At 37.5% G+C, this 27,060-nt stretch overlaps 1 protein-coding gene across 1 annotated transcript in view; it reads right to left on the bottom strand.

Moving 5' to 3' along the window:
- Positions 1-27,060, bottom strand: part of LOC126457937 (ribosome biogenesis protein BRX1 homolog) — a 48,794-nt gene that overhangs the window by 13,614 nt on the left and 8,120 nt on the right. Inside the window, exons 4-5 of the mRNA XM_050094657.1 lie at positions 17,898-18,022; positions 602-737 (exon numbers count right to left, since the gene is read on the bottom strand). Coding sequence (XP_049950614.1) covers positions 602-737; positions 17,898-18,022 — 261 coding nt within the window. The remainder of the gene's footprint in view (positions 1-601; positions 738-17,897; positions 18,023-27,060) is intronic.

Here is a 27,060-nt window from a genome sequence, read left to right as displayed (position 1 = left end):
TACAATCACTGTCACTTTAGGAAATTTCACTTTTTTTCCTTCAACTCCTATTGTGTTATTGTCACTGAAAAGCAACTGTCTTCCTCTCTGTCACATCTTCCATTATCTTCCCACCATCTTCTCATCCTGCACCTTATACTCTCTCAATTGAAACACACCTTCCCTTGATCCAGATTTAACATATGGATAAATTAGTGTAGTGAAATGTATAATGTGTACATCCCAACTTCATTGTACTCAGGTTATACTGAGGAATTTATTTTTAAATATTGAAACAAGCAACATTTCTGCTACAATATGCAACAATAGTTTTCAATTCTTTAGCACTGTTATGTCACAACTATTACAGCAATTCTGGAATTAACACATCTGATGTCACATAATGTCATAACATTTAGTGAAGTTAAGTGCTCAGTGGAAAGGCATCTATCTCATTAGCTATTAAAAGTTTGTATACCTACCAGAATATACTCATTTATCAGTCTACAATGTGCTACTGCTCATAATATTCTCAGTCTGGAATAATACTTCGTATCTTGTTTTACAGAATTAATTCAAACATCAACACACACTTGTTACATTTTAAGCAACTTGTACATACCTATTTCAGTAAGAGCACCATCTTCAGAGAGAATCTGAAAATTTCTAAACCATATTCGATTGTCAAGAACAGAGAACGTGAAGACATGGTCAATGAATGGCTGACTTCTTGGATGTTTGTTTGGAGTCCCGAATACCTAAAAATTAGTACATACAATTTTAAAACTGTAAACTCAGCCAATACAATATCATGAAGTTAAATGCAGTAATTTAATTCAGTATCATGTACACATTGCATGACATGTTCTGCTCCTAACAGATGGTATGAAGGACCATACAACAACTACAAAATATTTCAATGGAATGTTGCAAAAACTGTGGTCCAGATCGCTCAGTAGATTACATAACAGACATACCTGTATTTGGGATCATATCTACAAGATTCTGTATTATAGGTCATATTTTCCTTAGACATACATAATAGTAATGTTTTTTTATCCTGTGTCTGTACAAATTTTCGATAGTTTCAAACAGGAAGACACTTTTTGTATGATTGAGATGATTCCAGTTTCACAATGCCAGACATATGGCTGCCTGGCTGATCAATTCTTTCTTCTTCTTCTCTTTTTAAGTGACCCTAGCATTGAAGATGATCGGGGAAAAAAATCGACAGCTGAATGAATGACAAATAAGAACACAATTCTCCACATTCCTCAGATCACATTTCATGTTCACTATCCATGGGCAGACATCACACAAGTTAACTGCATCCCTTGTCCAGAGACGTCCTTACAACCCACTTTCCTTCTACATCACAAATGTCATTACTCATTTCTGTGCAATGGTCCATGGCCCAAAAGAGCTCTTGCCCTCCCTGCACTCCCTCTTCTCCCAACTTCAAGTACCTATCAAACATGAAGCAACTCCTAACAGAATCCACTCATGCAAATCAGCCACACAACATTATTATGATAAACTCGTGCCTTTTGTGGAGACCACACAACAGAAAACTACTTGCTCACGAACAGTTACCTCCAAAAGACTCCATGTTCTAATGAACGGTCATACATCACAAAATGTCCTCTGTCACAAAATCATAGACAATAGCAACTATTATGCAGGAAGTCCCATGTCACTTTTTGCATTCACAGCATCAATATACTAAGTGTAGCAACATCTTTCTCCAATTCTTTCCCTTTCATATCTTAACACATTCTTCTTTCTATATATCTTTGAGGATGAAGAGAATACTTAAAACATGAACTGAAGCAGAGCTCATACATGCAAATTAAAAAGATGGTAATGACTTTAGTGTTTGGAAATTTAAATTGTTATTTTTGTCACCTGACAGCAGACAGGCATTAGAAGAACAAAGATTATTGTTATTGGTGTTGGATGGAACAACAACTTTTTTTTCCTAGTCTGTGATATACATGAGCGACAGAAGCGAGCAACAGCGCGCGACAGCTTCAGGTGACAAAACACAACCGCAGGTGTAGTTACGGAAGTGTCCTATGTGAGCGACATCTGTGTCGCTGCCTGTCTCCCGCTGCAACTGGCAACATTTGAATTCAAATGTGTTTGAATCTTGTCGCTGCAGGACGCACAACAGATAGTGACAGCCACATGTCTTCTCAGCAAAGCAGTGGAGCGAACGTGACGGCAACTATGAGTTACTTAACATCCGATTTAACGAAAACTATTCGGTGAAAAAAATTGATTCTTCCAAAACCTATAGCTTGATATCCTTAAATGATAAAGTTCTGAATTTATTTCCGTTATTCGTCATAGTTACTGTGCTGCACGAAATTGAGTACATAGCTGCACAAAATTTTTAAGAATTTGCAGGGGTAAAATCACATTGTGTAGACTTTCCGTATAGTTCATTTAAGGCCATAAATTATTGCGTACGAAATGTAACCAATGTATCTAAATTGTGTTTAAAGTTGAGACCAGTACAATATCTCCATTCATTCTTGAGATATTGGTTGTTATATCTGCGGACAGGTCGCTCATGGCGCTTCCGAACTTTTCCTGTGCTTCACAAATCAAGTGGTCGTAAAAATCGTCATATCTCATAAACAGTTCAAGACATCAAAACGACGAATTTTGGAAATGACAGCATGCAGAAAGGACTTTTTTATCATGTGATTAACACTCAATACGTTTTTGTAAACGCATAAGCAGAGCCAAAACAAGACACCCTATAACTTACAACATGAAGCTTTGTCCAAACTCTCATAGCCCAACAAAGGGAGAGACACAGGTAAACAGGATATCAAAGTGACCGCAGGATCTCTAGTTTGGCAGAAAATATTTAAATGCTTGAAAGTAATCAGAGTAATTAACAAAAACTTAATTTTAAATAAACTGAGGAAAAATTGAAATATTTCACGAAAATCTGCTGCCAAGCTATGTAAATGAAGAGTCAGAAATTTCATCTGTTCAGGACCTAGCTATTTTTCACATAAAAAGATACATTGGTGCAGTATTTAAATGTCGAAAAGGCTTCCTTCGAATCAAGTACGGTAGGAAGGCAAACGAGGAGTCAGTAAGATCATGCTTTCTGAATAAAACTTGAAATTAAAAAATGAAAGAAATCAGTCAAATATTTCATGAAATGATTTTTGTAAAAGAAATAAGAAGATCAGAGAAACGTTCTACGTGCCTTTGAATGATGCTTGAGATCATGAACAGAAAATGAGGTGCACCATACGTTTCCCAAACATTTTTTATTTCATACTTTTAGACAAATCATTACACAAAATGTTTGACTTTCTTTTCAAATATTTTGTAAACTTTACTTTTACAGACTATTTAGAGTAATTGAAACACTTTGACTTAACACTCACTGCTGATGAATTATGTTCGCAACATCAAATATCTGTAAAATTTCATGGTTCACTGTAATTTATTAAGAACTGAATGTGCGTGATATACTGGGAAAGGTGTGAAGATCAAGTTCTTTAGCAAGACCTTAAAAATATACTTAGTGATGCAATGTAAATAGTATACAGAAAACTTTGTATACAGAATTGTAACTCAGTCAGTAAAAATGTAAGAATGATCCGGAATCGAACACAGGACCTTTTCCTATCACCTAATCACAAACTGTAGACGCTACCCCTCCACCACAGCTAACTGTTGTGTATTGCTCTCAATCTGTGTACTTATGTTTGTATTTAGCGTAGTTAGTCGTGTAGTAGTCATTCCTCCATATCTATTGACTGTTAAAAGTACTTCATCATGTCAAAAAATTGTATTTAATATATTGATGAGACAGTCTAATGCTCCTCTGCTCATTCACATGTATTTGAAGAATTTGTCTGGTGATCTTAAGCAGCCATCTTGTAGCGCAACATAGTCGCTTGCACACAGGACACCCAAGCTTTTTACCCAATGCTGCTGCTTGTTGCTGGAGTGTCGCGTATCCAGAAGTCGCTTGCTGTCGCTCACTTCTGTCGCTCACCCAGGAAAAGGCCTTACTGCAGACAAAGTGAAGTAAGGAATTTTGTAGTCACAATGGACAGAGAGACAAAATTCAGATTACACAAACTAATGAGTCATATTAAATTGCAGCAAATGAATCCTCTTTCTCTATGCAAGGATGTCACATCTCCAGCCAAACTAACTATGCACGTTGTTGCTGTGGTCTTCAGCCTGAGACTGGTTTGATGCAGCTCTCCATGCTAATCTATCCTGTGCAAGCCCCTTCATCTCCCAGTACCTACTGCAACCTACATCCTTCTGAATCTGCTTAGTGTATTCATCTCTTGGTCCCCCTCTACGATTTTTACCCTCCACACTGCCCTCCAATACTAAATTGGTGATCCCTTGATGCCTCAACACATGTCCTACCAACCGATCCCTTCTTCTGGTCCAGTTGTACCACAAACTTCTCTTCTCCCCAATCCTATTCAATACCTCCTCATTAGTTATGTGATCTACCCATCTAATCTTCAACATTCTTCTGTAGCACCACATTTCGAAAGCTTATATTCTCTTCTTGTCCAAACTATTTATTGACCATGTTTCACTTCCATACATGGCTACAATCCATACAAATACTTTCAGAAACGACTTCCTGACATTTAAATCTATACTCGATGTTAAGAAATTTCTCTTCTTCAGAAACACTTTCCTTGCCATTGCCAGTCTACATTTTATATCCTCTCTACTTCGACCATCATCAGTTATTTTGCTCCCCAAATAGCAAAACTCCTTTACTACTTTAAGTGTCTCATTTCCTAATCTAATTCCCTCAGCATCACCCGACTTAATTCGACTACATTCCATTATCCTTGTTTTGCTTTTCTTGATGTTCATCTTATATCCTCCTTTCAAGACACTGTCCATTCAATTCAACTGCTCTTCCATCCTCCTTTCAAGACACTGTCCATTCCATTCAACTGCTCTTCCAAGTCCTTTGCTGTCTCTGACAGAATTACAATGTCATCAGCGAACCTCAAAGTTTTTATTTCTCCTCCCTGGATTATAATACCTACTCCGAATTTTTCTTTTGTTTCCTTTACTGCTTGCTCAATATACAGATTGAATAACATCGGGGAGAGGCTACAACCCTGTCTCACTCCCTTCCCAACCACTGCTTCCCTTTCATGCCCCTCGACTCTTATAACTGCCATCTGGTTTCTGTACAAATTGTAAATAGCCTTTTGCTCCCTGTATTTTACCCCTGCCACCTTTAGAATTTGAAAGAGAGTATTCCAGTCAACATTGTCAAAAGCTTTCTCTAAGTCTACAAATGCTAGAAACATAGGTTTGCCTTTCCTTAATCTTTCTTCTAAGATAAGTCGTAAGGTCAGTATTGCCTCACGTGTTCCAACATTTCTACAGAATCCAAACTGATCTTCTCCGAGGTCGGCTTCTATCAGTTTTTCCATTCGTCTGTAAATAATTCGTGTTAGTATTTTGCAGCTGTGACTTATTAAACTGATAGTTCGGTAATTTTCACATCTGTCAACACTTGGTTTCTTTGGGATTGGAATTATTATATTCTTCTTGAAGTCTGAGGGTATTTCGGCTGTCTTGTACATCTTGCTCATCAGAGGGAAGAGTTTTGTCACGACTGGCTCTCCCAAGGCCGTCAGTAGTTCTAATGGAATGTTGTCTACTCCCGGGGCCTTGTTTCAACTCAGATCTTTCAGTGCTCTGTCAAACTCTTCACGCAGTATCTTATCTCCCATTTCATCTTCATCTACATCATCTTCCATTTCCATAATATTGTCCCCAAGTACAACGCCCTTGTATAGACCCTCTATATACTCCTTCCACCTTTCTGCTTTTCCCTCTTTGCTTAGAACTGGGTTTCCATCTGAGCTCTTGATATTCATGCAAGTGGTTCTTTTTTCTCCAAAGGTCTCTTTAATTTTCCTGTAGGCTGTATCTATCTTACCCCTAGTGAGATAAGCCTCCACATCCTTACATTTGTCCTCTAGCCATGCCTGCTTAGCCATTTTGCACTTCCTGTCGATCTCATTTTTGAGACGTTTGTATTCCTTTTTGCCTGCTTCATTTACTGCATTTTTATATTTTCTCCTTTCATCAATTAAATTCAATATTTCTTCTGTTACCCAAGGATTTCTACTAGCCATCGTCTTTTTACCTATTTGATCCTCTGCTGCCTTCACTACTTCATCCCTCAGAGCTACCCATTCGTCTTCTACTGTATTTCTTTCCCCCATTCCTGTCAATTGTTCCCTTATGCTCTCCCTGAAACTCTGTACAACCTCTGGTTTAGTCAGTTTATCCAGGTCCCATCTCCTTAAATTCCCACCTTTTTGCAATTTCTTCAGTTTTAATCTACAGTTCATAACCAATAGATTGTGGTCAGAGTCCACATCTGCCCCTGGAAATGTCCTACAATTTAAAACCTGGTTCCTAAATCTCTGTCTTACCATTATATAATCTGACACCTTCCAGTATCTACATGCTTCTTCCATGTATACAACCTTCTTTTATGATTCTTGAACCAAGTGTTAGCTATGATTAAGTTATGCTCTGTGCAAAATTGTAACAGACGGCTTCCTCTTTCATTTCTTAGCCCCAATCCATATTCACCTACTATGTTTCCTTCTCTCCCTTTTCATACTGTCGAATTCCAGTCACCCATGACTATTAAATTTTCGTCTCCCTTCACTACCTGAATAATTTCTTTTATCTCACCATACATTTCTTCAATTTTTTCGTCATCTGCAGAGCTAGTTGGCATATAAACTTGTACTACCGTAGTAGGCATGGGCTTCGTGTCTAAACTATGCACACATTTTTATAAAACTAGGCGACTGCATAGTATGGCACAGACCACTGTCAATTTCTGTTGCTAAAATGAATTTCTTTCACTACTTTTTTTGGTAAAATAGACAATGAAGACATTTCTATGAACGAGAAATGTGAAAAAATGTAAAAGAATAGAAAACAACAAATACAGGAAAAGTGTCAGGGAATAAAAAGATGACATACAGTTCTCTACATGTCTCCAAAACAAGGACAATCATTTCGGAATGTGTTCTAACATAACTAGAAAATAATTGTTTAAATAAAAAACTTTTTAATGTAACACATTTTTAAAACTAACTATAAAGCATAAAATAAAACAATGGAAAATTGAGGATGAAATGTAACAATATTATGAAAAAGATAGTTGTTACTCACAATGTAGCAGAGATGCTGAGTTGCAGATAGGTACAACAAAAAGACTGTCAAAGTAAGCTTTCAACCAACAAGGCCTTCGTCGGAAATAGATGACACCTCCCCCCCCCCTCCCTACCACACACATTTGCATGAGTATGCGTGTGTATGTTGTCTACTTTGGACAAAGGCCTTGTTGGCTGAAAGTTCACTTTCTGATAATTTTTTTGTTGTGCCCGTCTGCGATCAGCATCTTCACTGTGTGGTTAGTAGCAACTATCGTTTTCATAATACTGTATGAAGCATAAAATAGTGTCTCTTAGTCCCATACAGCTTCCTAGTTCTAACAATTTTTGCTTGTGAATTTTTAATAACTATGACAATACACGTAAAATTAAAAATTAAAAATGTGGGGTGCACACAATACAAAATAGTAAGGAGTACATACAGCAGCTGTCATTGAGAAAAACAACACAACAATTCATATCAGTTGCAGTGCAATAAAACTGTCAGTGACTTAGGAAATTATTCAAGCATGAATTACCTACTGCGTACACCCCACATTTTTTGTTTTAAATTTTACAAGTATTGTAATAGTTATTAAAAATTCACAAGCACACATTTTCTGGTCTATCTGCACAGCACTACGAATCTGTATGGGACTTCATTCCTGTGTTTTATTAAAAAGTTGTTTACTAAAATAATTATTTTCTGCTTTTTAGTCTTGTGTGTGTGAAATTTTTCGATCGATTTCGAACATTTTGATGAGATTGCAACAGAGATATGTGGTAAATTTCTGGAATATTTCATTTTCTGTTCACCTGATTCAACCCATATCCTCATAAGTTTATCTTGCAAAAAGACCAGGGAGGTAAAAACTGGAGAGACTGGAGCTCACACGGAGACTTACACGCAATCGTTCTTCCTGCGAACCATTTGCGACAAAGACAGCTAAAGGGAGAAGTAATACTGCTACACAAAGTCCCTTCCGCCATACACCAGACAAGAAAGTGAATTAATATTGCTTTGTAATCTAGTTCTGTGCTATGTTGAAAGTTTCAAGTCTCTAGTTCAATGGGAAGTTAGTTTGAAATCAATTGCAAAATTTGTACCAAAAAGACAAACAGCCAAGAAAGTGACTTAATTAAAATGTATTAAAAAGCAAAAGTGCCTACATGTGTAATCTAATCACAAAAACAATTAGAGCAATTATTTGCAACACGTGAGCTCTGGAAACATGGGTTTAGAAGGGAAACTACATTAATGGTTACACTGATTTTTGGAAGTCTTAAAAAGCCAACTGCATGGAAGAGAGTGTGCCATTAAACAGCATGGTTTTAGGTTATGACTGTGACTCCTATGAAACACGAGGTGGTATGAAAACACCCCAAGACAAAAAGTTATTGAAACCAGACAGGGTTTAAAAATGAAGCTAACTGATTCCTAAAGTGCCCAGTCACTATCGTTACATTTACGTTGAAACAGAATTACGATTATTAAATTTTATGTGTCTGTATAAGGATTAGTGTAGTGAATACAGAGAGAGACAGTGGTCTCAAATTCAGTTTTGTGGGGTATTCATATCCAACCCACAGAAAGTTCTGAGTTCTATTAGAGGAATGGAATTTGCATGTATTCAAAAAAGAAAATGCACATGTGCTGAAGCAACTTCTCATTTCTTCCACATCCAAAACTATTCACTTTAAAATGATAACAGACTCAAGATTTGACAAGTGTATAACTTTGTTTTATGACAACAGCAAAAAAGACACTCTTCTGTTCAGGGATCGCTAAGGACAAATGAAAGTAAATGAATTCATATGCTATTGAACAGCACACAACAGGCCACTTCTATCCAAGCTGAACTTGAGATGGGACAAGTAATATAGCAGAAAGTACACACAATGATGGGGATGGGTAGTATCCATTCAGCAACGGAATATCTTTCCATCCCTCCAACATACACATGGGTCCATTACATACAGAAGAAAGGGTGGAGAGGGAGAAAAATGCTTAAAAAAACCACACACCCAAATATAATTTATCACGCAGAATTGTGAAACGAACCCTGTCGTCAAGGACCATGTGCCACAAAGGGTGCAGATTAACCACGAGATGGGAATCACAAGTGTCTATTGTCTATTGATGCTGAAGTGTTGTTGTGTGGGAGTGAGACAGATGAGAACCTATGTCATAGGGAAACCCAGTAGAAGCCATTTGTGGCTGAGGAGACGTTGTTGTTGTTGTGGTCTTCAGTCCTGAGACAGGTTTGATGCAGCGCTCCACGCTACTCTATCCTATCCAAGCTGCTTCATCTCCCAGTAACTACTGCAACCTACATCCTTCTGAATCTGCTTAGTGTATTCATCTACTAGTCTCCCTCTACAATTTTTACCCTCCATGCTGCCCTCCAATACTAAATTGGTGATCCCTTGATGCCACAGAATATGCCCTACCAACCGATCCCTTCTTCTAGTCAAGTTGCGCCACAAATTCCTCTTCTCCCCAATTCTGTTCAGTACCTCCTCATTAGTTATGTGATCTACCCATCTAATTTTCAGCATTCTTCTGTAGAACTACATTTTGAAAACTTCTATTCTCTTCCTGTCCCAACTATTTATCGTCCATGATTAACTTCCATACATGGCTACAATCCATACAAATACTTTCAGAAACGACTTCCTAACACTTAAATCTATACTCGATGTTAACAAATTTCTCTTCTTCAGAAACGCTTTCCTTGCCCTTACCAGTCTACATTTTATATTCTCTCTACCTCGATCATCATCAGTTATTTTGCTCCCCAAATAGCAAAACTCCTTTACAACTTTAAGTGTCTCATTTCCTAATTTTAATTCCCTCAGCATCACCCGACTTAATTCGACTACATTCCATTATCTTCGTTTTGCTGTTGTTGATGTTCATCTTATATCCTCCTTTCAAGACACTGTCCATCCCATTCAGCTGCTCTTCTAAGTCCTTTGCTGTCTCTAACATTATAATAATATCATCGGCAAACCTCAAAGTTTTTATTTCTTCTCCGTGGATTTTAATTCCTACTCTGAATTGTTCTTTTGTTTCCTTCACTGCCTGCTCAATATTTAGATTGAATAACATTGGGGATAGGCTACAACCCTGTCTCACTCCCTTCCCGACCACTGCTTCCCTTTCATGTCCCTCGACTCTTATAACTGCCATCTGGTTTCTGTACGAATTGTAAATAGCCTTTCGCTCCCTGTATTTTATCCCTGCCACCTTCAGAATTTGAGAGAGAGTATTCCAGTCAACATCATCAAAAGCTTTTTCTAAGTCAACAAATGCTAGGAACATAGATCTGCCTTTCCTTAATCTATCTTCTAAGATAAGTTGTAGGGTCAATATTGCCTCACGTGTTCCAATATTTCTATGGAATCCAAACTGATCTTCCCCGAGATCGGTTTCTACCAGTTTTTCCATTCGACTGTAACGAATTCGGATTAGTATTTTGCAGCAGTGACTTATTAAACTGATAGATAATTCTCACATCTGTCAACACCTGATTCCTTTGGGACTGGAATTATTATATTCATATTGGAGTCCGAGGGAATTTCGCCTGTCTCATACATCTTGCTCACCAGATGGTAGAGTTTTGTCAGGACTGCTCTCCCAATGCTGTCAGTAGTTCTAATGGAATGTTGTCTACTCCCGGGGCCTTGTTTCAACTCAGGTATTTCAGTGCTCTGTCAAGCTCTTCACGCAGTATCATATTTCCCATTTCGCCTTCATCTACATCCTCTTCTATTTCCATAATATTGTCCCCAAGTACAACGCCCTTGTATAGACCCTCTATATACTCCTTCCACCTTTCTGCTTTTCCCTCTTTGCTTAGAACTGGGTTTCCATCTGAGCTCTTGATATTCATGCAAGTGGTTCTCTTTTCTCCAAAGGTCTCTCTAATTTTCCTGTAGGCAGTATCTATCTTACCCTTAGTGATACATGCTTCTACATCCTTACATTTGTCATCTACCCAACCCTGCTTAGCCACTTTGCACTTCCTGTCGATCTCATTTTTGAGACATTTGTATTCCTTTTTGCCTGCTTCATTTACTGCATTTTTGTATTTTCTCCTTTCATCAATTAAATTCAATATCCCTTCTGTTACCCAAGGATTTCTACTAGTCCTCGTCTTTTTACCTACTTGATCCTCTGCTACTTTCACTATTTCATCTCTCAAAGCTACCCATTCTTCTTCTACTGTATTTCTTTTCCCCATTCTTGTCAATTGTTCCCTAATGCTCTCCCTGAAACTCTGTACAACCTCTGGTTCTTTCAATTTATCCAGGTCTCGCCTCCTTAAATTCCCACCTTTTCGCAATTTCTTCCATTTTAATCTACAGTTCATAACCAATAGATTGTGGTCAGAGTCCACATCTGCCCCTGGAAATGTCTTACAATTTAAAACCTGGTTCCTAAATCTCTGTCTTACCATTATATAATCTGACACCTTCCAGTATCTACATGCTTCTTCCATGTATACAACCTTCTTTTATGATTCTTGAACCAAGTGTTAGCTGTGATTAAGTTATGCTCTGTGCAAAATTCTACCAGGCGGCTTCCTCTTTCATTTCTTAGCCCCAATCCATATTCACCTACTACGTTTCCTTCTCTTCCTTTCCCTACTATCGAATTCCAGTCACCCATGACTATTAAATTTTCGTCTCCCTTCACTATCTGAATAATTTCTTTCATCTTATCATACATTTCATCAATTTCTTCGTCATCTGCAGAGGTAGTTGGCATATAAAATTGCACTACTGTAGTAGGTGTGGGCTTCGTATCTATCTTGGTCACATTAATGCGTTCACTATGCTGTTTGTAGTAGCTTACCCACACTCCTATTTTTTTATTCATTATTAAACCTACTCCTGCATAACCCAATTTGATTTTGTATTTATAACCCTGTATTCACCTGACCAAAAGTCTTGATCCTCCTGCCACCGAACTTCACTAATTTCCACTATATCTAACTTTAACCTATCCATTTCCCTTTTTAAATTTTCTAACCTACCTGCCTGATTAAGGGACCTGACATTCCACACTCCGACCCGTAGAACGTCAGTTTTCTCCTGATAACGACGTCATCCTGAGTAGTCCCCACCTAGGGACTATTTTACCTCCGGAATATTTTACCCATCATTTAATCATACAGTAAAGCTGCATGCCCACATGAAAAATTATGGCTGTAGTTTCCCCTTGCTTTCAGCCGTTCGCATTACCAGCAGAAGAAGACCGTTTTGGTTAGTGTTGCAAGGCCACATCAGTCAATCATCCAGACTGTTGCCCCTGCAACTACTGGAAAGGCTGCTGACCCTCTTCAGGAACCACACATTTGTCTGGCCTCTCAACAGATACCCCTCTGTTGTGGTCGCACCTATGGTACAGCTATCTGTATCGCTGAGGCAAGCAAGCCTCCCCAACAAGGGCAAGGTCCATGGTTCATGGATGGAGGAGGGGGGTGGGAAGCTAGGAGACGTAGCAGTGTTAAATATGACGGACCTAAGATTGGCCATAAAGGGAAATATTTATGGAAATTATTTAATTCTGTATTAATTCAGGGAATCAAGCCACAGTCATTTTAATCTGCCATCCTCCATATATTTTCATGGTGATACCAATAAAACTTGAATATTGACCATATCTATAATAGTTTAGGATTTACTGTTAAAGTGAAATTAACACGTTTCGTAACAAAGACCTGAATGCTAAAATCTGAACGCTTTGGTCGATCTTAAAGATCGACATTTCATTTCATATAGCAGACATGCTGAGTTGCAGATAGGCACAACAAAAAGACTGTCACAGATAAAGCTTTCGGCCAGTAAGGCCTTCGTCAACAATAGACGACAAATGCTCGCCCCCCCCCCCCCCCCCCCCCACACACACACACGACTGCATTCTCAGGCAACTGAAACCTATGCCTGCCTGCAACTTAATGTGTCATCTTCACAGTAAATAGTAATGTATCTTTTCCTACAATGTTGATATTCCTACCTGGAGTTTCCATTGGTCATTTAAAGTAGAAAAATTAAAATTACCCGTGTATTAGTTGCCTATATATGAGTGGTTGTCTCTCCTCACAGCTGTTTATTACTTTCATCTTGATATTTCAACTACCATAAAACAAAAAGATGGTATGATAGTGGAAATTCCAGGGAGGAAAATATGAAGATTGGTTGCAGATACTATTACAGAAACAATATAAAATGAATAAAATAAAAAAAAGCATTGAAAAGCAAATTATAAGAGTCTGCAGGAGCAAATTGAGAAGAAACTAACAAATTAAGACAATGTGGTAGCTAATATGCAGATCAGGCGATTTATAACAAAAGGCTATGCTTTTATGTTCATCACTGAGAAAGAAAGTACTGGTTGGACAAAAGTGAGCAGTAAGAATTATACATTGTGTTCATCTGCAGTTGTCATCTGGGTACGTCTTCAAGGAGTTCGACTTTTTAACTGCACCATCACAATACATATATTCACTAACGAAATTTGTCATAAATAATGCATCACAATTTGAGAAGAACAGTGATGTTCATACCCACAACACTAGAGGAAAGCTGATCTTTATTATCAACTGTTAAAGCTGACAGTACCTCAGAAAGGAGTTCAATACAGAGCAACAAAAATTTTTGATCATATTCCCAATAACATAAAATGTCTAACAATAATGGAAATTCCTGGTGCAAGCAGAAAGTTGGGCATGCCTAATACAGTGCTACTTACATGAATGGCCACCAAAATATTATAGCAAAACGAAAGTTGTCTATCCAGATGCCAAATATGCTGCACACAACAACACAAATGACTTCAACAGCTGCTTCACTAAGTGGGTCACTTGGATACTTCCTTCGAGCAAAAGGTCCTCTGAACTACATAGATGGGAATGGTCTGTCATACACATCCATCACTTTCACATTCCCCCTGGCCGAAACCTCCACTAACCTGTTTCCAACATCTCACCTTGCTTTTTCCTGTCTCTTCTTTCCACACCACTCCTACCCTACTCCATCCAGCTCATGCATTGCCTTCTCCCATCACTCTTCCTCCCCCCCCCCCCCCCCCCATGTGAAAAGTCTCCATCTCCTCTACTCCAATATCAACCCATCTCCCTTCTCTCTCCACTTCCTTTCTCCCTCTTCATTTTTTCTCATCTCCCCCCCCCCTCCCCTTCCAACCTCATTTCCCCCCCATAACCAAAGGTTATGGGGGTAACTATTTAATAAACTTTTGGAAATGTTTGCTCGTGTTTTTTTTTTAGAATTTTCTGTGCGTTGAAGTCATTTAGTAAATTTCGTGCTTTAGTTTTCAGTTGACATTTCTTATTGTTTCTATGAAATAGTTCAGTAAATTTTCATTCACTGTTTTAACTTTGTTGAGTGTTCCAGTGGTCATTTGGGTTTAGCTAATAAATTTTGTGAAGTTTTGTTGGTATTGGTATTAGTTGTGGTTTAGTAGTATTAATAAAAGTTGTTGCTTTCTTAGTAGAGAGACAACTCCAAGACCGCTATTGTTAGTTCTGTAAATAGTTCTACTGGTGTAAATGAACTTAGACAATGCAGACATATAGTTTTTTTTCAGTAACTGTAAAAATTTACACGGGTGAGAAGTGTGGGCTTTGTCATAGGTTTGTGAGTAGTGGGTTATGGTGTGGGATTTGTTCAAAGTATTTTCATTGGGGGCCATGCAGTGGGGAAGCCAGTGGACATTCTAGCGATATCTTCTCCTGGGAATGCAGAATCTGCAGTAGAAGTAAGTTGATAGAAGAACAGGAGTGTGAGATCTGTGCCCTTCAGGTGCAGTTACAATACAGAAAGGAGGAACTAGATAGGTTGAGGAGGGTGAAGGGTGCTGGGGTATGGGAACTGGCAGCTGGCAAGAAGGCAGACAGGAGCAGGAGGTATTCGGACAGTTGTACTTTGTGTATATGCAATAGATTTGACCAACTGTCAGAGTTGAGTGGAGAGGAGCCTCTTGTAGCTGTAGGTGTAGGAAACATGCAGCAGTCTTCAGCAATAAGGAGGCTAAAGTCAGCTGCAAAGTCTAACAGAAAGAAGAAGGTTCTGGTGCTAGGTAGTTCGCATAGTAGAGGTGTGGGTCAGCAGTTGCAGGAAGTGTTTGGGATTGAGTACTAGGTCAACAGCATAGTGAAGCCTAGTGCAGGGTTGGCTCAGGTGACTGACAGCATAGGGGAGTTATGTAGGAATTTTACAAAGGAGGATCAGGTAGTGATAGTGGTTGGAGCAGGAAATAGTCTTGACAGGGACGGGGAATATGATGTAGGTGGTGACCTGGTAAAGACAGCTACTCAAACTGGTAGCACTAGTGTGCATTTCGTGCAACTGTTTCAGTGTCATGATTGGTCTCATCTTAATGCAGCTATCAGGCGCGTTAACATGGGGCTGGAGAAGACACTGATGGCAGAGGGCATGGGTCACACTGCAGTGGTGCCAGTTGAGTCTACCAGTAGATCAGGTTTCACTAGGCATGGCCTGCACCTCAATAGGTATGGGAAGGGGAGGCTGGCAAAGCTTGTAGGTGACATTGTAGTGGGCGGTGGTGGGATCACTCGTGGAAAAGTTCCTGTAGTAGTTGGTGTTAGAGCTGAACCTTTTTTAGATTTTGAACCTTTTTTAGATTTTGAACCTTTTTTAGATTTAAGTCAGCTGACAGGTATACCTGTTTAAAGGAAGTCTTTCTAACGAAGGAATCACCTTCAGAGGACATCCTGTTTCATAGTAGAGAAGGACTAAGAATATTTCATCAAAATATAAGAGGTATTAGAGATAAACTTAGTGAACTGCTTATAGATGTTGACTCTGAAATTACTGGTATATCAGAACACCACTTAAATAATTTGACAACTCAGAGGCTTCCTTTACCAGGCTACAGATTAGCAGGCTGTTTTTTCGGCTACAGATTAGATGGCTGTTTTTTTTCAAGGAGTTCCTTGCGGAGTGACGGAGTGGCTATGTACATAAAAAACAGTATTCCATTAGAGTACATAGACGTATCATGGCACTGCACTGAACAGATATTTGAATGTTGTGCAGGGGCAGTTGAATTTAGTGAAACTAAACTTCTAATTTTTGTTGTTCATAGGTCCCCTAACTCCGACTTCAGAGCATTTTCGTTCAAGCTAGAGAGGGTTCTTGATTCACTTTGTAGGAAGTACAGAAATTAGTTATATGTGGTGACTTAAGTATTAATTTTGTATATGACTGTGCAAGAAGAAGGATGTTGGTAGATCTCCTTAACACATATCATCTGATGGAGACTGTGTTATTTCCAACGTGGGTGCAAGGGAACAGTAGCACATCCACAGACAATATTTTTATTCATTCTTAATTACTAGATGGGTATTCTGTTAGTAAAAGGGTGAAAGGCCTTTCAGACCATGATGCACAAATTTTAACACTAAAAGGATTTTGTACTCAAACAAATGTCACATACAATTATGAACTATGTATGCAAGTTAATCCAATGGCAATAGAGAGTTTTTTAAACCTTGTCAAGGAACAAGAGTGGTGGGCTGCTTATAGTGCTGTTAACATGAATGACAAATATAATGCTTTCCTTAACACGTTTCTCACTCTCTTTGAGAGTTGCTTTTCATTAGAATATTCTAAATGGGATACTAGCAGTAAAAGGCAGCCTGGGTGGCTGACTAGTGGGATAAGGATATGATGTAGAACAAATCGGGAATTATATCAAAATGTTAGGAGAAGTCACAACCAAGCTACTGTAGTCCATTACAAAAAGTATTGTAAGGGGCTTACAAATGTTATTTGGAAGGCAAAGAGTATGAGGTACGTAAACAGAATAGCTAATTCACAGGGTAAAATTAAAACCGCATGGTCAGTTGTGAAGCAAGTGTCTGGTCAGCAGCATAAGATTGACGATGTGAAGTCAGTTCGTAATAAAAATATTTCTGTTACTGATAAATCAGATACATATACAATATTTAACAATTATTTTCTGAGCATTGCTGGTGAATTAAATAAAAATTTAGTTTCTGCAGGGAATCATGTAACTCTCTTGGCAATTTGGTCCTACGGAACTTGAAGTGTAAATAAAAAGAATTAAAAAACCTTCCAGTTATCTGTTCAAAGACCTATCTCTTTTCCTTTACCCCCTTCCTTCCATCCTTCACTGCCCCATCCCCAACATCAGCTCAGGCAACTGCTTTCAGTAATCAAGTATCAATAATTAGTCTTGCCATGGCCACAAGAGTGTACATTGGGATGGATGTGTGTGTGTGTGTGTGTGTGTGTGTGTGTGTGTGTGTGTGTGTGTGTGTGTGTGTGTGAATATGGGTATAATTGCTAGAAAAAGAGCTAGTGCTCAAAAGCTAGTGTGAATGCTGTTTTCTGTTACATGTTACTGTGCTCACATGATACCAGTATATCTTGTTAAAAATTTTATCTCTTTCTATTGAATTAGTTTTCTTGATCCAGTGAATAAGTCACAATTGATGTGTTCAACTGTTTCAGTAATATGCAATAAAAATTCTGGCAATTAGCAGTGTATACATTGTTGATAGTTTCTTGTTGGGAGCAAATTTACCTGAAAAGCCAACAAAACAAAGTTTATTGTTTTTCCTATAATCGAGCATGTTTCTCCTGTCACAATGAATTTCATGAGGCCCACTAAATAAATTTTTATTGTACCTGTACAAAGAGCTCTTTCAGAAGAGCATAATGTGGATATTTAGTGAAATTTTCATCAAATGAGAGTAGTGGTCTTGATCCTTTCAAGCAATTTCCTGTGAACTTCAGTTCTGCCATTGTGTATGCTGGAAAACAAAATAACAGCATTAAGACCAAGATAACTTAAGGAAAAAACAATTCTCTTAATAAATGAACAAAGAGGAAAAAATGTACTCTCAGCAAAACCACTAATTTTTAAGTATGGCTAAAATCTGTTGGTAAGTCAACATGAAAAGATATTTATTTTTAAATTTAATTTTGATCTCTTTTTCTGCAGGTGCCATCCAGATGCCAAAAAATTTTCAATATGTTCAGTTAAACCATTACATTATTGGTCATTACTTATTCTGTACTGTGGAAGGTACATTTTTCTGACACAAAAACTCAAGTTTCAAATCTCCTTCATTTAACCAACACATCAGATCAATGATACCCAAGCATAAAAAAGATGGAAAGTTAGGAATTTTAAAGTTATTGCTCAATGAAAGCTGTCAGATTTGCAAAGCAGCTGAATAAAGCATAATAAAGATGCTTGCCAGTATAAAACACAACGCGTGGATAGTGAAGGAGAAAATGTAGCTTTTATTTTGAACACACTATTGCATTTTTTTTTATGGCTCTTTTTCTGAACAAAATTTGGTCAACTGAAGAACATTTATAGATCCTTTTGGAGAGAAAAAGTGTGTCTGGAATCTTTATTCCAAACTGGTGCAAGACAAACAGGATTTTCCTTCAGATAATTGCTGTGGCAGAAATATGACACCATGAAATCATTGCCACAAAATTTAATTGACTTTTAATTACAATGCCGGCAAACATTGCACCTATTAATAAGAATCCACCTTTTTTTACCTAGTATATTGGGTTCCATTTACCCAGCAGACACTTTTAGACCCTAAAGGGATTACAAAAATCATGATGGCATTACGCAGTACCATTCTTCTGCTTACGATGGTAGCCTTATAGTACAAAACCCTTGTACTGAGTTTATAGACAGCTATCTTTGTATTCAATCTAACCAGCGTAGCTGTCTTTGTATTCAATCTATGACACTTTGGATGATTCCTGGCAGATTTGATTATGTACTAGTGATTGATATACATGTGCAAAAACACAATCTATTAACCTCTAATTACAGACCAATTTTAGTACTAATCTTTTCAAAATAAGTGGCCTACAATAGAACACAGATCCATTTTCACATCATAACGTAACTAAATTCCAAGCTGGTTCCTGCAAAGAATTATCTATGAACTAAGCTATGTACAACAAAATAGATGATATCCTGACAAAGAAAGAAAGTACTGCCATCCTGTTGGTGTATTCTGTGACCTTTTCAAGACCTCTGTACCAACAACTTCCAGTTTGTAAACTAGAATGTTATAGCATTAATGATATCACTTTATGATGATTCACATCTAACTTTCACAAATGGAAACCACAGGATCACATCGAAAGTTACACCACAGGGACAAAACTGAACACAGGATGGGGGAATATAAAATATTTAGTTGCATGACAGTCACTGCTGGCTCCATTCCCAATAAACTGCACAAATTATCTGTAAATGACCAACAGACAGTTCAAAAACCACAATGATTACTGATCATACAAAAACAAGCAAACTAAAGACCAAAGCTCAGTTTTACCAGAGAGGTCAACTGATCCATGATCAGTTCAGTGAGTGAGGTTGTGATGTGGTAAGGCATTAGACTCGTTACAGATGGCAGCAGTTGAAATCCCCAGATAGTCTGCCAGATTTTGGTTCTCTGTCATTGTCCTAAATCATTTAAAGTAAATACAAGGATGGTGGTTCTACATCTACATCCTCCAAGCCACTTTATGACATATGGTAGATGGTTCTTCGTATGCCTGCATCACTTCCTTACTTTCCTGTTACAGTTGCAAATAGTGTCTGGGAAGCACGTTCATCAGTAAGCTTGCATGTGAGCCAACATCTCTCTTAATTTTACCTTTGTGATCTTTCTGTGATATATATATTGGTTCACTGTTCTAGGAACATATGCTCTCAGAGTTTTAACACTAAACCATACAGCAATGCACAGTGCCTCCCTTGTAGACCTGTCATTGAAGTTGGATGAGCAGCTCCGTGACACTTTTGCACTTACAAATAACCCTGTGGCCCCTCTTTTTTGGATCTTCTCTATTTCCTCAACAATCCTATCTGATAATGGTCCCAAACTGTTGAGCACTATTCAAGTATTGGTTGAATGAGCATTTTGTTAGCTACCTCCTTTGCAGGAGGACCATACTTCCTCAGGATTTTTCCAATGAATCAATTTGTCTTCCCTACTATCAATTTTATGTGGTGGTTCCACTGTAAATTGCTCCATATGCATACTCCCAGATATGCAATAGATATGACAGCTTCCACAAATTCTTTGGTGATCATGTAATCATACGGTAATGGGCCTTCTATCTCTAACTGCCTTCTTACTCTAACTGCCAATCCTTACACCAAGTGTCAACTATCTGCAGGTGTCCAAGCATTTCATTACAATTTTCTAGTGTTGCAACTTCCTCATATACAACAGTGTCATTTGCGAACACACTCGTGTGAGGTTCCAACATATAAATACCAATATGTGAAGAGGAAATGTTACAAGTAAAAATCGCAGAATGTTCCTGTTTGATTTACTTCAACAAATTTTTACACAATGCTCTAATAAATTTGGTAAAAATCTTTAATAGCCAGGACTGTATAGATTCGTCTTTATTTTTGACAACTTGTTTCGACAGGTAATTATCTTCTGGTCTGTAACATATGCATATACATGAAATATATGTCCCATCATGATTTATGATGTAATATTTGAGAAAAAAATTGTTATCACAAAATGTGTTCATTGTCAGTTTGAACCATATGCCATGTTGTCACTACGGTGAATAAAATACAATACACTATACAAAGTACCTTGTGCACATGGCCATATTCATATATGTAGTGTCCACAGCTGATTGTCAAGTTTTAAAAACCACAGTAAAATGCATATATGCACATCTGTCTACATCTGTGTGACATGTTCCATATATCTTAGATAAACCATGTACAGCATATTACAACCACTATATGGCTCTTTCACAGGTATCGTAAAATCAGAGCATAAATTATTCTCATTTTAAATTTAAAAATTACAAACTCTTTTGGATGTTCTTTAAAGATTAGCTACTGAAAGTTTTGTCACATAAAACACAGAGCACTCCTCATAATTTCTCAACATGAGAAAATTCACTCTAATAAACATTCGAACAATTGTACACTACACATTTTTTAAAACAACGTGCAGGTTTTCTGTTAAAATCAACTGTGAGAAAGAGAAAGCTGTGTTCTTAAAACATGCAGTTTCATTTCTTTCTCACAGTCAGTTTTAACTATGAAAGCTTAAACTGAATGTGTAAATCAGTTGGGATCATTGGTATACAAGGTATATGAGAGAGAGAGAGAGAGAGAGAGAGAGAGAGAGAGAGAGACTCCTCCAGCTGTGGATCTGTGAGGAAAGTAGCCTCAATAACATTATTTTGTGTAGTTTTAATACTTGAACAGGTAGCATTAAAAGGTTTCACATGTATCAGATTGAGTAGTAGCATCCTAACAGTAGGCAGATAAGCCATAAATACGACTATTCTAATATCAGCTTTCCTTTTAAAATCAATTGCAAGGAAGAAAACAAAACAGCACAATGTTGTGTACACAACTTTTGTTTAAAGTTACATATACAGAGAAACAATACATATGCAATAAACAATTTGTCTAATCCACAGAATTTTATGTCTCGCATATGATTTAAATAGAAAACCTGTACATTGGCTTTTTTAAAAAAATATATTGCCTATATCTACCTGGATATTTATTAATGCATCATCTAAGATTCGAAGTATGTTGGCGATGAGCTTTTCAAGATCTTTTTCATTCATTTTCTATATGATTTATTAAAATTATTTTCCATACCTTCGAAGCGTGCGAAGTTGCAATATAGAGCCAAAATTTGTGTGCTGGCACAATTCCTACAGGTACCCCATATTAGAATGTATATTCAACTGCATAAATACTTAGTAATTGCGAAGAATTGCCTTATTGGGTAGTAAATATATATTTCATATACGTTGTGAACCATAATGGCTGTCTAACACTCCTTTGGGGTGTGTCCAAATTAACTTTTACATTTGGAGATCTATCTTCATTATGAACAGCATATGCTATGTTCTATTCACTGGGAATTCTTCAATCCAATTACAAAACTGTCTGATACTCTCTGTATTGACACACACACACACACACACACACACACACACACACACACACACACACACACGCGCGCGCGTAAGTGAACCACAGTATACAAATTTTCAGTAAGACATATTTTCATTTAAATGTTATTCATGATCAAAAGCTGTTTCAAGCACAATTACATCATTAGTTGTTGCTAACCAACTACAATAACACTGTATGTTTGTGCACTTTTTTCTTTGTCATGTCACAGCAGCAGAGCTGTAAATGCCCATGTGAAAGGTTCTGCTTTCAAAACAACAGGGAAAACATGGTCTTCATTTTAATGGCTGCTTCACAGCCTGTGTCATCTGTATCCTACCTACCAACATCAGCATTTCTGAGTTGCATAAATGGGAACTCTGCTTTCAATTTATCTTACGTTCTCAAACCCTGCTGGCCTCAACCTTCATCAGTCATTGTCCTTTCCTGTTCCCACTCCAGCATACACAGCCGCCTATTCCACCAATTCAGTCACCATCTTTTTGCTTCTCTCCTCTTCCACTCCCCGCAACCCTCTCGTTGGCCTCCACCTAGCCTCCAGACTGCACCTAGCTGCCCTATCCTCTTTCCACCTCATCTCTGTATGCTCCCACAAGCAGCACTCTACCATCCTCCATCCTATCCTGCTATCCCTCCCCCCTCCCAACCCCAGCCTCCTCCTGACCATGACCACCCAGACTGCAATCCACAGCCTTCTTCATGAAAGTTACCAACTTTATTTGATCTTGAAGAAACGCACATATAATTTTTAACATTTTAAGCAGGTGCAGATATACACACAATTCCTACACAATTTTAACATATTTATATATAACTTATATAGATATTGGAAAGTTTTATAAAGGGACAAAAAGCTGGAATCTAAAAACTGTCGCAACTGCTCTTCAACTCCAAACCTTCAGCTGGAGATATTGAACTCTGAAGATCCTTTGGTGCTGGCAACAGGTTTAACCCTCTAGCTTCCCTTCATCCATAACAATACAAACACCAACACTATGCTGTATAAGCACTCATCACAGTTATCAACATGACACAGATAAAAACTTAACACTTCATAACAGGTCAAAGGAAGGCAAAATGGCAAACCGCTTACACTAGGTCTTTGCCTAGAATGACAATGCAGGGTTCCTGCATCTGGTCCCCCCCCCCCCCCCCCTCATTCCCTGAGACATTACCATAATAGAAAATGGTGAATAGTCATTAAATGTTACTGTGTGCCACACAACAAAAAGTTGCAGAGTCACTAACGCCATTATGTACATCCAAATTACTTCTGTCTCATCTATTACATACATACCTTAACTAAACTGTAAATGACTGAATTCACAAGCGAATGGTTATCTAACGTGCACAATATTTTACAGAGATAGAACAGACAACTTACCTGCCATTCAAAATCTATACCTCCACTAAAACAAAACAGGTTCAGAAAAGTCACAGCTGACATGTTATTTGCTTCTTGTAATAATAATAATAACAATTTATTATTATTATTAACTATTAATATTATTATTATTTCTTTACTTTCTCAGATGTTAAAGTCTGGTTAAAAATGGAAAGTGACGCGGACCTTGATCAAGCGTCACTTCCTTTTAACTGTATGGTATGTGTTACTGATGTGTTGGCAAATGTACGAACACCTTGTAGATAGAGGCGACCTAAATGCACGCTATCTAACGCAGACGGGCATGAATTCTGGAACAGGATAAGTAGTGAATTCTAATAAGAAAAGTATGCAGCTCCTCGAATACTTAACTTTATTCTATCCTTGTGGTACATCGCTCTTGATAATACAAATAAGACTATCTTCAGATACGGTTAATGGCGCCTTGCTAGGTCGTAGCCATGGACTTAGCTGAAGGCTATTCTAACTGTCTCACGGCAAATGAGAGAAAGGCTTCGTCACACCACAGTTACATTGCACTTAGGAACTTTCAGGTAATTGAACATGTATCAATAATTACAGATTTCTGTAGTTGTATATATACGTTTGGATGTAGCTGTATTGCATTGATGTACTGGTGGATATTGTGTGGTATGACTCCTGTAGTTGATAGTGTAATTGGTATAATGTCAACTTTATCCTGATGCCACATGTCCTTGACTTCCTCAGCCAGTTGGACGTATTTTTCAATTTTTTCTCCTGTTTTCTTTTGTATATTTGTTGTATTGGGTATGGATATTTCGATTAGTTGTGTTAATTTCTTCTTTTTATTGGTGAGTATGATGTCAGGTTTGTTATGTGGTGGTGTTTTATCTGTTATAATGGTTCTGTTCCAGTATATTTTGTATTCATCACTCTCCGGTACATTTTGTGGTGCATACTTGTATGTGGGAACGTGTCACTTTATAAGTTTATGTTGTAAGGCAAGCTGTTGATGTATTATTTTTGCTACATTGTCATGTCTTCTGGGGTATTCTGTATTTGCTAGTATTGTACACCCGCTTGTGATGTGATCTACTGTTTCTATTTGTTGTTTGCAAAGTCTGCATTTATCTGTTGTGGTATTGGGATCTTTAATAATATGCTTGCTGTAATACCTGGTGTTTATTGTTTGATCCTGTATTGCAATCATGAATCCTTCCGTCTCACTGTATATATTGCCTTTTCTTAGCCATGTGTTGGATGCGTCTTGATCGATGTGTGGCTGTGTTAGATGATACGGGTGCTTGCCGTGTAGTGTTTTCTTTTTCCAATTTACTTTCTTCGTATCTGTTGATGTTATGTGATCTAAAGGGTTGTAGAAGTGGCTATGAAATTGCAGTGGTGTAGCCAATGTATTTATATGAGTGATTGCTTTGTGTATTTTGCTAGTTTCTGCTCGTTCTAGAAAGAATTTTCTTAAATTGTCTACCTGTCCATAACGTAGGTTTTTTATGTCGATAAACCCCCTTCCTCCTTCCTTTCTGCTTAATGTGAATCTTTCAGTTGCTGAATGTATGTGATGTATTCTATATTTGTGGCATTGTGATCATGTAAATGTATTGAGTGCTTCTAGGTCTGTGTTACTCCATTTCACTACTCCAAATGAGTAGGTAAATATTGGTATAGCATAAGTATTTATAGCTTTTGTCTTGTTTCTTGCTGTCAATTCTGTTTTCAGTATTTTTGTTAGTCTTTGTCTATATTTTTCTTTTGGTTCTTCTTTAATATTTGTATTATCTATTCCTATTTTTTGTCTGTATCCTAGATATTTACAGGCACCTGTTTTTTCCATCGCTTCTATGCAGTCGCTGTGGTTATCCAATATGTAATCTTCCTGTTTAGTGTGTTTTCCCTTGACTATGCTATTTTTCTTACATTTGTCTGTTCCAAAAGCCATATTTATATCATTGCTGAATACTTCTGTTATCTTTAGTAATTGGTTGAGTTGTTGATTTGTTGCTGCTAGTAGTTCTAGATCATCCATGTATAGCAAATGTGTGGTTTTGTGTGGGTATGTTTCAGTAATATTGTATCCATAATTTGTATTATTTAGCATGTTGGATAATGGGTTCAGAGCAAGGCAGAACCAGAAAGGACTTAATGAGTCTCCCTGGTATATTCCACGCTTAATCTTTATTGGCTGTGATGTGATATTATTTGAATTTATTTGGATATTAAGTGTGGTTTTCCAATTTTTCATTACTATGTTTACGAACTGTATCAATTTAGGATCTACTTTGTATATTTCCAATATTTGTAGTATCCATGAGTGGTGTACATTAAGCTTTTTGGTAATCAATGTATGCGTAGTGTAGCGACCTTTGTTTAGTTTTAGCTTGATATGTCACCTCTGCATCTATTATCAGTTGCTCTTTACATCCCCGTGCTCCTTTGCAACAGCCTTTTTGTTCTTCATTTATAATTTTGTTCTGTGTTGTATGTGTCATTAATTTCTGTGTAATGACTGAAGTTAATATTTTGTATATTGTTGGTAGGCATGTTATGGGGCGATATTTAGCTGGGTTTGCTGTGTCTGCTTGATCTTTAGGTTTCAGATAAGTTATTCCATGTGTATCAGGGAATGTGTATGGGTCTGCAATGTAACTGTTAAATAATTTAGTTAGATGTGAATGTGTTGAGGTGAACTACTTTAGCCAGAAATTTGCTATTTTATCTTTTCCAGGGGCTTTCCAATTGTGAGTAGAATTAATTGCTTGGGTGACTTCATGTTGCAAAATTATCACTTCAGGCATTTGTGGTATCATCTTATATGTATCTGTTTCTGCTTGTATCCACCGTGCATGCCTGTTATGTTGTACCAGGTTTGACCATATGTTGCTCCAGCAGTGTTCCATGTCTGTTATGTTTGGTGGATTGTCTATTTTAATGTGTGTGTTATCTATTGTCTGGTATTATTATTATTATAGAAAGGAAATTCTAATAAACAGTCCACAATAGGGTCAATGGCATTTCTTATTTGTTCTGTTGAGCAATGTTTGTGGTAGAGCTTTCTGTGTTGGGAACCGAGGGGATTGTGTCAATAGCTGACCATAAGTATCCAATGAAAATTCAACAGGCATGCAACGTCTCACAGTAATGACTTGAAATAATTTTGTCAAATCAAAGAATACTTACGATCCGAGAATGCGCAGTTTTATCAAACAGGTAGTGGTCATAAAACCTAAAGCCATGATATTTGCCATAGCAATAGAATTATAAATAATTTTGTGGTACAATATACTGCCAAAATTACAATACAAATAATGAGAGACCTTTATAACCTCTGATGACTGTCATTTAAATCACTGTGGTACTTGAATTGTTCAGTGACTGTATTGGAGCTGCTTCTCTTTGATACTAAATTTGTTGACTCCAATTTGGAACCAAAATATTCCCTTGCAACCTAA

This window comes from Schistocerca serialis, chromosome 2, assembly GCF_023864345.2.
Source record: "Schistocerca serialis cubense isolate TAMUIC-IGC-003099 chromosome 2, iqSchSeri2.2, whole genome shotgun sequence".
NCBI classification, from domain to species: domain Eukaryota; kingdom Metazoa; phylum Arthropoda; class Insecta; order Orthoptera; family Acrididae; genus Schistocerca; species Schistocerca serialis.
This window is presented reverse-complemented; position numbering and strand designations above follow the sequence as displayed.